The sequence below is a fragment of the Erpetoichthys calabaricus genome, chromosome 4 (genome assembly GCF_900747795.2).
Source record: "Erpetoichthys calabaricus chromosome 4, fErpCal1.3, whole genome shotgun sequence".
In the NCBI taxonomy this organism is placed as follows: Eukaryota; Metazoa; Chordata; class Cladistia; order Polypteriformes; family Polypteridae; genus Erpetoichthys; species Erpetoichthys calabaricus.
In genome coordinates this window covers 186,689,856-186,706,796 of record NC_041397.2, presented here as the reverse complement: position 1 = coordinate 186,706,796, position 16,941 = coordinate 186,689,856, and the positions used below count along the sequence as shown (strand labels likewise).

Genomic DNA, 16,941 nt, shown 5'->3' with positions numbered 1-16,941 from the left:
TTAACAGCATAATAATGTTTCAAATATAAAAGAACAATGATATCTCTGGCTCTTGAATATAAAGACTATATAATGACTTCTCCCTAGTTTAGTTTCTTTTGAAGAATATACATAGATGACAGCTGTGAACAGCTGCTCCCCATATACATATAAAGAATTAACACATTTTCAAGTCTAAATGATAGAATGAACAAGTAACCGTGAACATTTCAATAATTCACATATCCTATTAAATGCTTCCTAAATCAAGAAACAGTTAAAAAAAATAAAAAAAAATAAAAAAAAGTTTAAAAAAAAATTATAAAGTAAGAAGTGTAACTGACCTTAATTCCACAGAAAATGTATATACAGGATATATAAAGGAATCTGCTGGTATATCCAAGTCATTTATCACAACAATTGTTTTTACATAAGAATAAAGCTACCATAAATTGTTAATATAACCTGTCTATATATAAACTATACAAACACATATACTTTTTCTTTTCAGGAGTGTGTATACCAGCACCGATGTTTATGAGGTAATCTATCTTCCATGCTGTTGTAAACAAAAGTCTGTACAAGCACTCTGGGCTGGGGAGGGGGATTTGTATTGTTGGAAAATTTAAAATAGCAGCTATACCTCTGACAACTGAGATATCTTTCCAGAACAAAAAATATATAAATATATAAAAAGTGCAGCACTGAGAAGGGTTGATTTTTTTTTACTCCCCTTCCATAGAGAAATATAATATTTATATACTTGAGTGATTTTTTTTTTTTTGTTTAACACTGACAAGTTTACACGCACTTACAGTCATATTGCTATTCATTTAATTTTATAGCCCCCACCTGCTACATGTGTGAAGAAAATGAGCTGGATCTGGAAAAAGCCAGGACTAGCCTTCAATCAGTTAGGTGCAAGTTTCATTTCTTACTGCAGTGTACAGCTCCTATAACAAAAATTTCCTATTGGGATTAATAAAGTATCTATCTATCTATCTATCTATCTATCTATCTATCTATCTATCTATCTATCTATCTATCTATCTATCTATCTATCTATCTATCTATCTATCTATCTATCTATCTATCAAACAGCAGTCATAAAAACAGTTCTGACTAAAATGAAGAGATATTTCAAATATATCCAAATACAATTGAAGTCTGTGTGTTATAGAGGGAGTGCTACTGCTTAAGGAGTATAAAAGAACAAAACTGTATGATAAGAAAGCGCGTTTTCAGTAATATAATAAAATTGATACCATTTTTATGTATACTATGCACCATCTGTATTCAAATTATCTTAAGAAAACTAGCATTAAACTATTTTACATGCCTATTGCTGTAATTTTAATTATTCAAATTGGTATATTTTGTATTATTTCCAGTATTCCAAAGGACAGAAAGTAGATAATTCCAAAATATATCAACAAGTTAACCCTGAACATTTCTGTGGAATGAAATACTTCAGTACTCTATAAAATTATGAAACATTTTCCAAACATAGAAATTGCTTAATGGAATCAATCTTCTTTTGAACAGAAGTTAAATCTTGAAGTAAACATTTTACAATATTTACAAAAATAAAATGCATCTGAATTTGGTCCAATAAACCTGAAAAAAAAGAAACAAAACAAGATATATGTATAAAAATAACATTATTTAAATACTATAGCATAAGCTGTATCCATTTATATCTACAGGAAAAAAAAACAAAATTACTTTGGAAATTGTACATGTTGGCACAGTATTTTACATCAGAATGTGCAAATGAATGGATAAATAATCTGTAAATACAGGTGATGTCACAATAACATTGTTTCAACAATTCCCTCTTTTAACGAGACAGACACAACTGCTTTGACATCAGTGGCAGTAGTGCATGCAAGCTGCTCTTCTTGTCCATTTGCAACTCCTTCTTTAGACTCTATGTGAGTACTACTCTGGGGGCAGCCTCCCCTGTTGCTTTCAGCAGTTTTCAAAAAGTTCTGTGCTGTAGGCTCTCCCAGGTGTCTGGGTGATTTAAATAATGGAGTTGATGTTATCCAGTTGAGTAAATTGAAGTCAGAGAAGTCCAAAACAGAATCCAGTACGAAGTCCTCTTCATTAAAGGTAGAATCAAAGTCTACAATATCTTTTGTGAAAGGCAGTGTTTCAGTTTCAGAATTTGGTAGGTTTTTTTGTGTTGAAGAGGGGTCCCATAAGTGTACATTTTGCAAACAGATATTCTCTTTATCTATACTGTAAGATTTTGATGTATTTATTACTCCAGCAGAACCATTTTCAGATAATTTTGGAGTTTCTGGTCTCTTACGAGAGGGTAATTGTTCACCTGCACTAGAACGATCCTTCAGAAAAGGTTTGCAAAATGGCTGAAAATGATTGTCTGGATCAAGCCAGGGTTCTGTTTTTTGGTTTTTGTGAGTGATGCTCAAGTTAGGCTGGATATATTTGTCTAGCTGGCGCCTTAGTTGGACAGGAGTTGGAAATAATGTTCCCTGTAATACTCTGTACAAGTATCTGCAAAAATAAAAAAAAGCATGGTGAATCACAAAAGTAGTTTACAGGTTTTAGCCTGAAATTCCAAGTACATACTTAAGGTTCAGGTTTGCACCAAAGCAGTTTAGACAGTTACGAGAACCAACTAAGGAAATCTTGTAACATACAAATTCATCTTACTCCTCCACTTTCATTGACCTTTAGAGTTCCTAAGCATAAAGTACCAAACAATGACTCAAAATTGCCCACAAGAGGAGAAAAGGGTTAACCCGGGCTAGTCACACAAAAAAAGCAATGAGTATTTTTTACATATAAAAGATTTATTTATACACAGTCCTCTGTGGCACAAACATAAGCTACAAGGTGCACAAGGCAAAGAGATACATAAGGCAATGCTTTGAAAATGGGTAATCTCAAAAGAAAACACAATCCAAAACACAAAATTGAAGATGCTAAGTCAAAAACTGACCAAAAGGTCACAAAAATCCAAAATATCACAAAAGAACAAGAATAATTACAAATCCTACTGAACTCACTACAAGTGCATTCACAATGAGCCGCAAGGGACTGTGGGTTTTCCTCAGCTTTTATATGACTGAGGTCAGACCCTTTATGGTGATGGGCAGATGGTCCCCGCCTCTTGGGGACCATCCAGAAAACACATGACATATAGCAAAAAATACACAGCTACATAGAAATCATAGAAATTAAATGACCAACACTAGTAATATAACAAAGGAATCAGAAATTACCAAAAAAAGGGCAAAAAATGGCATTTTTACCCCAGCCAGACAAGGAACCTTGACTGAAATGTAACATCCATATCATTAAAAGTATAATACATATTGAATGAATATTTAATTAAAGAATCCATTAGTCAGGTTTTCCATTTGTAAAAACAATTATACTAAAATTAGTTTTAACTACGTCTCTTACCAAAACATCTATATGCAAATTGTCAATTATTCTTTGCATCTAGGGATAGCATAGAAACCTTTGCCATTCAAATGAGAGAAGGGGATATAACTTTTTAATGCCTTGGAGTGTGTTATTTTCCTAGGTTAGCAGAAATGAAAATCCTCAGAGTTTCCACCCAGAAAAAAACAGTTATAAAGAAGGACTTAGGCATGCCAATGACCCAGAAGGCTATAATTACAAGAAATAAGTTTCCCAAATTCTCATTTAAAAAGGATTCAGAATGGAGTTGCCCTCATGGTAGGGTCTCTGGATATATGGAACCACTATCTACTGTATTAGAAACTAAAAGGGTTGACCTGAGAGTTTGCCACAGGAACCAGTGTATTTTCTAGGAGTTTGCTAAAGACTAATTTAATAAGACTGACTTAAAGAGGTCATATTCAAGTTCCTAGAAAATTAGTAAAACTTGTTTGATCATGGAAACAGAAAAATCGAAAATCAGTGTTGGCTTCTTAGGTATTCCATTCCATTCCACAATAAACATGACTTGTTTGTCCATTTCTTCACTGAACTGTACTGCTATTATCTTTTTAATTTACAGCTGTTGTTGACATTTAAGAACCACCTACTGTTCTAATAAAATTATAGACACTTTCCAAAATAGGTTCTAAAATTAGATTTAATAAAGCATTTATAAATACATGCTATTGGACTTTAATCAACCAAAAATGTAACTGTAAACCTATGGACTTATTATACAGGATGTCCAACTTGCGTTGGACTGTGGAACTGAGATTATGGGTGAATGTGAATGAGCAGTAGTACTGTATTATGACATCTGTAGATAAAAATCCAGATCTGTCTTTTATCCATTAATAAGTGATGCTGGAGTACTTCTGCTTCTAACATTTTACCAGATGAAAGAAAGCCTCAACTGCAAAACCTCCCCACAGAGCTTAAATGAGGCAACATGGTTGAGGTTGTCAGTGTTTACAGGTTAGAGAGCTGCCCCAGTGCATGACCCACACTTCAGTCACCTTTAAACAACACACTGAAGGAAAGCACATAACAAACTTTACTCAGTTCAAGCAATTACAGGCTTTTCTCTTATCTTGTATATGTGTTTTACACTGTCATATTCAATAACCTACATTCACTGATATTAAATATCCAGTGACAGGGGTAATTTACACCTCACATGGAGCAACATGCATCTTTCTGCTTTACTAGTGCTTGAAATTAAGAGATATTTATAGATTTATCTCACCATTACAAAAGGCTAAATGAACAATAAGCATAAGTACAATTAGCAAACCCTTGATTGAGTGCAGTTTATTAAGAATTAGAGACTGACCAAAAATCAGCACAATGGTGTCACATTCGTATTTTCACATACTCACATTTAAATTATGATTACTCCATTATTTTGATCCAGCTGGGGAATTAGACACAAGTCTTCTAAATACTTACTCTAAAGAGTAAGAATTGTCTATTCTTCTTTAACTTTCCAACTTCAAACTGACACTCCGGGAACTCCCTACCTACCTATCAATCTCACTCACAAGATTATACAGGTGCTGGTCATAAAATTAGAATATCATGACAAAGTTGATTTATTTCAGTAATTCCATTCAAAAAGTGAAACTTGTATATTAGATTCATTCGTTACACACAGACTGATGTATTTCAAATGTTTATTTCTTTTAATGTTGATGATTATAACTGACAACTAATGAAATGAAAGTATTTAGTCAGCCACCAATTATGCAAGTTCTCCCACTTAAAAAGATGAGAGAGGCCTGTAATTTTCATCATAGGTATACCTCAACTATGAGAGACAAAATGAGAAAAAAAAAAAAAACCCAGAAAATCACATTGTCTGATTTTTGAAGAATTTATTTGCAAATTATGGTGGAAAAAAAGTATTTGGTCAATAACAAAAGTTCATCTCAATACTTTGTTATATACCCTTTGTTGGCAATGACAGAGGTCAAATGTTTTCTGTAAGTCTTCACAAGGTTTTCACACAATGTTGCTGGTATATTGGCCCATTCCTCCATGCAGATCTCCTCTAGAGCAGCGATGTTTTGGGGCTGTCGCTGGGCAACACGGACTTTCAACTCCCTCCAAAGATTTTCTATGGGGTTGAGATATGGAGAGTGGCTAGGCCACTCCAGGACCTTGAAATGCTTCTTACGAAGCCACTCCTTCGTTACCCGGGCAGTGTGTTTGGGATCATTGTCATGCTGAAAGACCCAGCCACGTTTCATCTTCAATGCCCTTGCTGAATGAAGGAGGTTTTCACTCAAAATCTGATGATACATGGCCCCATTCATTCTTTCCTTTACACGGATCGGTCGTCCTGGTCCCTTTGCAGAAAAACAGCTCCAAAGCATGATGTTTCCACCCCCATGCTTTACAGTAGGTATGGTGTTCTTTGGATGCAACTCAGCATTCTTTCTCCTCCAAACACGACGAGTAGAGTTTTTACCAAAAAGTTCTATTTTGGTTTCATCTGACCATAGGACATTCTCCCAGTCCTCTTCTAGATCATCCAAATGCTCTCTAGCAAACTTCAGACGGGCCTGCACATGTACTGGCTTAAGCAGGGGGACACGTCTGGCACTGCAGGATTTGAGTTCCTGGTGGCGTAGTGTGTTACTGATGGTAGCCTTTGTTACTTTGGTCCCAGCTCTCTGCAGGTCATTCACTAGGTCCCCCCATGTGGTTCTGGGATTTTTGCTCACCGTTCTTGTGATCATTTTGACCCCACAGGGTGAGATCTTGCGTGGAGCCCCAGATCGAGGGAGATTATCAGTGGTCTTGTATGTCTTCCATTTTCTAATAATTGCTCCCACAGTTGATTTCTTCACACCAAGCTGCTTACCTATTGCAGAATCAGTCTTCCCAGTCTGGTGCAGGTCTACAATTTTGTTTCTGGTTTCCTTTGACAGCTCTTTGGTCTTGGCCATAGTGGAGTTTGGAGTGTGACTGTTTGAGTTTGTGGACAGGTGTCTTTTATATTGATAACGAGTTCAAACAGGTGCCATTAATACAGGTAACGAGTGGAGGACAGAGGAGCCTCTTATAGAAGAAGTTGCAGGTCTGTGAGAGCCAGAAATCTTGCTTGTTTGTAGGTGACCAAATACTTATTTTCCACCATAATTTGCAAATTAATAAAGTATCTATCTATCTATCTATCTATCTATCTATCTATCTATCTATCTATCTATCTATCTATCTATCTATCTATCTATCTATCTATCTATCTATCTATCTATCTATCTATCTATCTAAATAAATTCTTTAAAATCAGACAATGTGATTTTCTGGATTTTTTTTTCTCATTTCGTCTCTCATAGTTGAGGTTTGCCTATGATGAAAATTACAGACCTCTCTCATCTCTTTAAGTGGGAGAACTTGCACAATTAGTGGCTGACTAAATACTTTTTTGCCCCACTGTGTATATGTATATATATATATATATATATATATATATATATATATATATTTATATACACATACACACACATACACACACACACACAGAATCTACCTGCTCCCCTAAATAGCCATTGATGAGGATGCAACTTAATTTGGATTAACATTAATAATAATAATACAGTGGAACGTCGGTTTGAGAGCATAATTCGTTCTGGAAATGTGCTTGCAGTCCAAAGCACACGTATATCAAAGTGAATTTCCCCGTAAGAAATAATGGAAACTCAGATGATTCGTTCCATAACCCAAAACTATTCATATAAAAATGATTAATACAAAATATAAAGTAAAAATACATAAAACAAATTAATCTGCACTTTACCTTTGAAAAGAATCATGGCTGGTGTGAGTGAGTTTCTAAACTCTTGTGGGATTCCACCCAACGGGACGACACGCGGAACAGCGTCCCAAAGCAATTGCAGTCTCCCAGTGCTGTAGCAGTTCGCGGACATGCTATAAGCGCTTGCCGTCGATAGGTGATACAAGGAACAAGGAACATTACAAATGCGCAGGGCACAGTACTACGTGGCCACGACCCTGCCTGACTGCTGTGTCTGTGTATAGGAGAGTGGCAGATCCCGCTACAATAAATAACCGCACTGTTGCTGTGTCAAGCTGAATAAAGCTGTTGTTGCTAAAGTATTGAGACTCAGCTTCGTGTTTTGGAGTGCAAGACGGGGACTCGCACATCACAGCACACGCGAAAACACACACACACAGTCACAATTCTGTAGTAAACAGTATACGCTCGTACGGATGTTGACTATATGAGTGAGGCACGCCGACTCCGACGGAGAACAGGAGACGATTGCCCACAATCCAGCAGCGAGAGAGAGAGAGCCACCATCAGCTCAGTTGTGATCACATGACACTCAGCAGACAAAGCGTATACATACTACTCGTACTGCAAGACCTGGCTCATTTATCAAGTCAAAATTTATTAAAAATTTTAGCTCGTCTTGCAAAGCACTCGTAAACCAAGTTACTTGCAAACCGAGGTTCCACTATATTATCAAAAAGTTTTGATTTGTTCATCCAAACTTTAGAATGAGCAAAAGACATGATCTTAGCTACTTTGACTGCACTAATAGTCTGTAGACTTTACAGTGATAAACAAGTTACTGTGATAAACAAGAAAATACCATGAGCAGCAGGTCTGTGGGTGAAAACACCTTCACACTGGAGAATGGCCAGACACGCTCTAACAGAAGCTAACAGATACTGACATTTTTAATGTCTCTTTAGAATGAAAGTGTGCATAATGGCATCTCTGATTGCACAATATGCTGGACTATGAAGTGGATGTGCTAGTACAGCAGAAGACCACACTGGGTTCCACTCCCATAAACAAAGAATACGAAAACAAGGATTCAATGAGCACATGATCACCAAAACTGGATGACTGAAGTTGGGAAAGATTTTCTGATGAATCTTAATTTTCTTTAATGACACATAGAATGTATAGACAAATTTGGTGTAAGCAGTATTAAACTTTGGATTCACAATGTTCTGCATTAATGGTTCCACTAGTAGAGATAGACTAATGGTGTGGGTAATATTTTCTTGGCGCATAATAGGTTTCTTAATACCAAATGATAATAATCCGGATGCCACAGCATACCTAAACATTGCTATTGACCATGTGTTCTACTGTTTCTTAAATAGATACATTTAGCGGAGCAAAGCACAATGTCACAAAGCATGCAGCATTTTAAGTTGGGTCTACAAAAATTACACTAGCTCGAGTTTACTGGATTGTCTGCAAATTTCAGTCCTGTTGAACATCTCTGAGATGAGGAGGAACTGGAGGTTTACAGCATTAGTAGCCAATATCACATAAAAAAATCAGCAGGAACTGCAAAATACTGTGTTGTTAGCCTGGGCCACAATGACTCAGGAATGTTATTTATATACACACAAGCAATATCTGCAAAAGAGCATGTTTCTTGTCATATTCAAACCTAAATGATTCCTGTATGTTAAACACTTACAAAAAATACCTGCAATGAAGCACTCAAAACCAAATGATCTAATGACAACACACAACAAAACAGTATTAGCAAACTTAATTCACTTACCTTGGAAGAAGGGCAACAACAGGGGTAAGAATACAAAGAAGGTAGAACATGGGATCTCCCATGAGCCTTTGCATGGTCCAGTATGGATTAGATGGTGGGTAGCAGGTAGGACAAGAAGCATTATAACAAAAGGCAACTGTAAAGAATAAGGCAATGCTAAAAACAACCGATGCCCAGTTCAGCCACGTCTGAAAAAAAGAAGAAAAAAAAGCAAGATGATTACACAAATAGTTATGGACAGCTTACCTTACCTCATATGACCCTAACTCACACTATGATGATTTATAATGTTTGATTAACTAAATATGCATGTGTTTGGGCTATAACTGTAAACTTTGTTAGGCAAAGCATTGGGAAGCAGAAGACTTTTGGTAAAAATGTGATGCGTTGGGTAATCTGAAAAAAGTTTGTTAATAGGTATTTTTTGAGTGCCATATTATGGTGTAGTAAATTCACAGTACAAAAGTACACTAAAGATATGAGGTAAGGAAAAAAGTGATGAAATTTCCATATGTAGTTAACTTGTTATTTGCAGATTTACAGGGGGTAGCAAGTGTGGCATATATAAGAAAGTTACAGGAGCTGTCCACTGTTCTGTGTTCTAAAGGAAAACCATAAAGCAAAACGTTTAATGAGACTGTCATTACAGTTAAAATTCATCGAGACATTAACTGAGACTAAAGGACTAACTTTATAGAAAAGGATTTGTTAATGAGTATAGAAATTCTGTGAAAAAAAGATAAGTTTGTAAAGATGTTCATTTAACTTTTCCCACCTAAAGGGAGGTAAAGAGATGACTACTTACTAACCTGTTATTTAATGCTTTACAATATATTGCAGAAATTGTATTAGAATAGGTCTTTAAATTTCTTTGGGACAGTCACTCCTAGATTTTGGAGTCTGTGATGTACACTGCCATATTGTTAGCACAGCGAGATATTCTTTGTACATTTCCTGCTTTTAAATCCCCATTATCTCTGGTTATGTCTTAAGATGGATAACCATGGGTTCTATAACAACTAAAAATGCACTGGTGATTGGACAGCCTTACCTAGTGCCATTCAAAAATATTTTATTCCATTGTACTTCAATGTATTTAGAGATTTATAATATACCTTAAAAATATTATTTGTTCCTTTATATTCACTAACTTTACTTCCAACAGCATTGTTCATCTTTACAGCTTCATTCCAAACCTCTATGTTATACATTTCATGAGCCTAAAATATAACTAGCTTTTTGAGTAGACATCAAAATGACACAACTTAAAAATTTGCTGCTCTGTTCCTCTTGTGATCAATATTTTATCGATTAATCGATTAAGCTAATGACTAATTTTGTCCAAATAATTCAAGAAGGCATATGAGTGCTATATGTGAATATTTATTGAATAATTTTATATAGGACATTTGAAAGTATCAGGAAATGTAAAAAAAACACAACTAAAACGACTCCAACATGAAAATAAACAAGAAAACATTGCTAACAATAAAATATTTAAGTCAAAATATATTTTTGGTTAATAATGGACTTAACATAACTTCGTATCAGTTGTCCAATTAGAAACAAGACCAAAAAATTAGGCTCTTGGGTCCTTTTAGAGCTCATTGTTACAGTGGAGGAATGTTAACATGTCCACGTGCTTAGGGCTAAGGCTGGCTCTCTCCTTTGTGACTGTATTTCTAACTGCTAAAAACAGGCATTCGGAAAAAGTAGATGTGTCAGGTACACAAAATAAGATTTTTGCCAGAATAGCCAATTTGGAAAACCTTGCCTTATTATCTTTCCTCCACTGGAGCGGGTTTTCACTTTTGGGAAGAGGATTCCCCAAAATAGGTTAGAATGTCCTTTCTCACCATTTGGCTGACTGTGCTTTCTTGTGCATCTTCTGCACTGTCATGTGGTTCTGAGTCAGACCCTAGTAGTGAGTCCAGTAAAGACACTTGCCTCTTCTCCTCCTTAGCATGAGCGGAGTTTTTTGGATCTCACTGGTGAACTGTTGCTGCACCTCCTCCTCCTCCCTCACTCCCATCTTTGCTTGTAGTGCAAGGGCTTGCACTCTCAACTGTACTTTTAATCATTCTTCTTGAGACAGAAATTTGAGCTTATGAAATCTGGGGTCAAGAGCTGCAGCAATTACATTTATGTTTACAACATCACCTCTATATCTCATCTCCAGCTCCCATCTTTTGTTTACTTCTTGTGAAACCGTTATCTGGGATGCCTGCACAGGAGTGATGACAAAGGTTGCATTCTTTGTGGACTTGGAGTCCTTTAAGTGTAGGCAGAGCAGAATGCCTGTGCGCAACATGGTGTGTGTGTGTGTGTGTGTGTGTGTGTTCAGTGGTTTGGGGGGGGTTAGGGGGGACAATTAGTCGATTAACAAAATATTATTCGATTTTTTTTTTTAGTTGATTACATGGATTTAATCAGTAACCCTAATTTCTACTGACAACCTTTTTGTAAAGCACATCATGATAAGAACCATGATAAAACCACCCCCTATTTATCCTTTAAGAAATATACTCTTGCTTACATATATAACTTTTTTTTTATTTTGGTAATTACTTAAGAATTAGTTGTCTCTTATTACTGCCATGTAGGAAACTACTGACCAGAGATTACAGAATAACATTCTATTAGAATTCATGGATGGCTGTTTTAACAGCCCTACATGTGAAACATCAAACTAATATACTGTCTATTTTAATCTGTTGACATGCTTAGCAGGAAAGATACTGAGGAATCTATCTTCTCTTACCTAGCCAAAGTAACTTCAGCCCTGGGAATGCCTCTTGTGTCACCATATTTTTGAGACCAAGTACTAAGGATCTCATTTTTGTTAACATGATCTTTTTTTCTACCTATAGTAATTCGTGGAGAAAATCCATTGGGGTTAAACCACATAATCCCCAAAGAATTTCACCTTGACAGTACACTATTTTTAATTAATAATGTTATATTTTAATTTATTTATGCTAGTTAAAATAACACAATTGAATAAATACTGTATTACATTTTTTCCATTTTATTTCTTTAATATCTATCTGAATACAATAGTCACCTATGTTAAGATAAAGCATGCTGATAAGCTTAGTACTTATTCATTCATCTGTTGAGTTAGCTTTGGGTTCAGGAATCTTTGAGCTCAGACATAATAGTGACATCCGGCGCCGCCGAGAGTGGCAGCCTTTTCAGCAGCTCCGTGTATGACTGTATATATATGTGTATTTTTCTACTTTTATTTTTCTATTTTTATTTATTGATCACTCCTACCACTTTATTTTATGTGGATTCGTTCCCTGGACACACTTACTTTTACAACATGGGCATGGATTTTTACACGCCGAGACTCGCCTATTCAAGTACTCAACTTCGGGCGCTGAGAACAAATGCCAGTGCCGGTGTGGTTCCCTATTTACCCGACGAGGTAAGAAGGCGGTATCGTGGCAGCAGAGCCGGCACTAAGCTAAAAATGAAGCAGCTTGCGAGAAAGTGGCGTTTTAAGCCTTCGGTGCCTTCTGTTATTCTGGGGAATGTGAACTCAATCTCAAATAAGATCGACGAACTGGCTGCGCTGGTGAAAAATGTCAGAACTTACAGAGAATGCAGTTTGTTGTGTTTCTGCGAAACGTGGCTAACTAACACCATCCCAGATGCTAATGTGGAGCTACCAGGGTTTAGCACCGTTAGAGCGGACAGAGACGCGAGTACCTGTGGGAAGCACAAAGGAGGAGGACTCGCTCTCTATGTTAATACACGGTGGTGTAACTCTGGACATGTTAAAGTCTAAATCTCCACTTGCTGCAGGGACATCGAACTGTTGGCCATAAGTCTGCGTCCCTATTACTTGCCCAGAGAGTTTGGACACGTCATTGTTGTCATCGTGTACATACCTCCTCGGGCGGACGTGGAGATAGCGAGTGACATCATCCATTCTGCTGTTGCTAAGTTACAAACGCAGCACCCCGAGGCACTTGTGCTAATCGCTGGAGACTTTAACCATGTGACGCTGGACAAAACATTACCTGCATTCTCCCAGTATGTGGACTGCAACACCCGGGGAAATAAGACTATTGATTTACTGTATGCAAACGTTAAAGACGCATACAGTGCCACCCCGCTGCCTGCGCTTGGGAAAGGAGATCATAACCTGGTTCTGCTTCAGCCTCACTACAAACCAAAAGTGAGAGTCCTACCTGTAACCAAACGATCATTCAGGAAGTGGACCCCGGAGGCTGAGAATACTCTGAGACAATGTTTTGGAACTACAGACTGGGATATCCTGCAGGGATCACATAGTGAGAACATTGAGGAGGTTGTTGACTGCACTACTGACTACATCAACTTCTGTATGGACACTTTAGTTCCAGTAAGAACAGTACGCTGCTATGCTAACAACAAGCCATGGATTACAAGTGACATCAAGGGCCTTTTGAACCAGAAGAAAAGGGCCTTTAAAGACGGTGATCAGCATGAGCTCAAGCGCGTGCAGAAGGAACTCCGAGTCCAGCTCAGGGCGGCGAAGGAGCAGTACAGGAGAAAGCTGGAGCAGAAGTTGCAGAACAACAGCATGAAGGAAGTGTGGGATGGGATGAAGATCATCACTGGCTGCAGCTCGAAGCAGGGTGCCACCATCGAGAGAGACGTGAAGAGAGCAAACGAAATGAACATCTTCTTTAACAGGTTTGACCACCCTAACCCACTCTCACCTCGGATTACTGCACTCTCTACACATCCTTCTGCTGATACCAACATAGGAGAGACATCTATCTATCTATCTATCTATCCCCACCCACAATTATAGCAGCGCAAGTGAGCAGAGAGCTGAGGAAACTTCGTGCCAGCAAAGCAGCAGGTCCAGATGGAGTATCGCCACGACTGCTGAAGGTCTGTGCATCAGAGCTGGGGGGTCCTCTACAGCGCATCTTCAACCTGAGCCTGGAACAGGGGAAAGTCCCGAGGCTTTGGAAAACATCTTGCATCACCCCAGTCCCAAAGGTATCACATCCTGGTGAGCTGAATGACTTCCGGCCTGTCGCTCTAACATCACATGTGATGAAGACCATGGAGCGGCTGCTGCTTCACCACCTGAGGCCACAGGTCCAACACGCCCTCGACCCTCTGCAGTTCGCATACCAGGAGAAGGTGGGAGCGGAAGATGCCATCATCTATATGCTACATCGATCCCTCTCCCACTTGGACAGAGGCAGTGGTGCTGTAAGAATTATGTTTCTAGACTTCTCTAGCGCCTTCAACTCCATCCAACCTCTGCTCCTTAGGGACAAGCTGACAGAGATGGGAGTAGAGTCATACCTGGTGACATGGATCGTGGACTATCTTACAAACAGACCTCAGTATGTGCGTCTCGGGAACTGCAGATCTGACATTGTGGTCAGCAACACAGGAGCGCCGCAGGGGACTGTACTTTCTCCGGTCCTATTCAGCCTATATACATCGGACTTCCAATATAACTCAGAGTCCTGCCACGTGCAAAAGTTTGCTGACGACACTGCTATCGTGGGCTGCATCAGGAGTGGGCAGGAGGAGGAGTATAGAAACCTCATCAAAGACTTTGTTAAATGGTGCGACTTAAACCACCTACAACTGAACACCAGCAAAACCAAGGAACTGGTGGTGGATTTTAGGAGACCCAGGCCCCTCATGGACCCTGTGATCATCAGAGGTGACTGTGTGCAGAGGGTGCAGACCTATAAATACCTAGGAGTGCAGCTGGACGATAAATTAGACTGGACTGCCAATACTGATTCTCTGTGCAAGAAAGGACAGAGCCGCCTGTACTTCCTTAGAAGACTGGCATCCTTCAACATCTGCAGTAAGATGCTGCAGATGTTCTATCAGATGGTTGTGGCGAGTGCCCTCTTCTACGCAGTGGTGTGCTGGGGAGGCAGCATTAAGAAGAAGGATGCCTCACGCCTGGACAAACTGGTGAGGAAGGCAGGCTCTATTGTTGGCATAGAGCTGGACGGTCTGACATCCGTAGCAGAGCAACGGGCACTCAGCAGGCTCCTATCAATTATGGAGAATCCACTACATCCATTAAACAGTGTCATCTCCAGACAGAGGAGCAGTTTCAGTGACAGACTGCTGTCACTGTCCTGCTCCACTGACAGACTGAGAAGATCATTCCTCCCCCAAACTATGCGACTCTTCAATTCCACCAGGGGGGGTAAACGTTGAACATTATTCAAGTTATTGTCTGTTTTTTTATCTGCATTTTTTATTACTCTTTAATTTAATATTTTTGCTGCTGGAATATGTGAATTTCCCCCTGGGATTAATAAAGTATGTATGTATGTATGTATGTATGTATCTATCTATCTATAATAAGTAGTTTTCTTTCATCTAACCAATTACCTGACCATTTAATTTAGTTTTTAGGCAGAACATAAAAACAAAAAGTCAGAAAACACTGAAATTGGACAACTGGCCTATTATATTTTATACAGTAGTTCATATACACACAAACTATGCATACACTACACACTTGTTTTACAGGTTAGCATTGGTAAATGAACTTAGATTATTAGATTAGAGATGGGAGGTCTTTTGTCCTGTAAGATTTTGTTTATTCCTCCATATTATCTGGAGTTTTATTTAGTTTTTTCTGTCCTCCTGGCCATCTAATCTTATCATCTTTACTCACCTTTAGAGACTTACACATACTAGGGGGCTTTGCTCACCAACCCCTGTGTTTGGTTTTCTGGATACACACTTTTAAGATTTTTTTTTCTTTGAATTGTTGCTATTTCATTAGTTTCACTTTTATTTAAGAACTTCGGTAAAAACAATATTTGGACTCTTTCGAGTCCCAACATGCTGAATTTTTTAAATGAGGTCCGTGAGACATGTGTTTAAAGACTTTGTATCATAATTCAGGATAGGTTTCTCTGTTTGGAATTTCAGCACAGACAAAACGATCTACATCATCAGCAGTTAATAATTTTTTTTGCAAAGTAACCAATAAATGCATGTGAGGTAAAACCCCGTTTTTGAAATTCTCTGACATAAACTTCAAAGTCTTACAATATTTGCATACTTCTGACATAATCACCTATGTCCATATATTCAATCTCTATTCGCCTTTTTGTTATTTCTCCGAGTAATAATTTCTCTTTGTTTGCGCTAATGCAATGTTTACTTTCTTTGTTTTGACACTTTCGTTTTTTTCTGCTTTCATATTCTGTATCTTGAACCGCATGTGTTTCGCGCCTACCTTTTTTTTTTTAGTCTTTTGAATTTCACTGTTTTCATTATTTCTAACCTCTGCATGTGTTTGGCCCCCTTGCTTTTTAACCTCTTTATGACATTTTACTTTGTTTTCTACTTTTTGTATTTTATTTCTGACCTTGCTTTGTCCTGCTTTTTTTTCAATGACACCTGGTTCATGGTGATTATTTTCCCTTTTTTCGAGTAATAATTTCCGTTTGTTTTTGCTACTATGATTTTTTACTTTCTTTTTTTTATACTTTCTAATTTTCCTGCTTTCATATTCTTTAACTTTCTCTACATTTGTATCGCAATTTTTTTTTTTTAGCCTTTCGAATTCCACTGCTTTCATAAACCCTAACCTGCTCTGCATATGTATAGCGCCAACGTTTTTGAACGTCTTTATGAAGTTCTACTTTGTCTTTTAATCCTTGTCTTTTAATTCTGAGCCTGATTGGACGTGCTTTTTTTTCAGTTCCACTTGTTCTGGGCTGATAATTACTTTCCTCGTTTTCTGAATTTGGACCTAGATTATTCTTTTTCTTTTGAGTCTCTTTTCTCTGCATTGCTCTTTCATCTTCGCTTAGTCATCGACGTTTCATCTATAACGTATTGTCCTTGTACGCTTTATATGTGCCGAGAGCCATGGATCTGTGTGTGCTCAAGCCTTTACACGATTGAGTGTTTTGCTGCCCGTGGTCTTATTTGATATTGGTTGTAAGTAGGCGTGTCT

The 16,941-nt window shown here is 37.8% G+C and overlaps 1 protein-coding gene across 1 annotated transcript in view; it reads right to left on the bottom strand.

The window, feature by feature from the left end:
* Positions 1-1,076: 1,076 nt before the first annotated feature.
* The window catches only part of atp10a (ATPase phospholipid transporting 10A), a 268,627-nt gene continuing 252,762 nt past the window's right edge, over positions 1,077-16,941 (bottom strand). Inside the window, exons 20-21 of the mRNA XM_028800040.2 lie at positions 8,979-9,166; positions 1,077-2,502 (exon numbers count right to left, since the gene is read on the bottom strand). Of these exons, the coding sequence (XP_028655873.1) occupies positions 1,788-2,502; positions 8,979-9,166 (903 nt within the window). The 3' untranslated portion in view covers positions 1,077-1,787. The remainder of the gene's footprint in view (positions 2,503-8,978; positions 9,167-16,941) is intronic.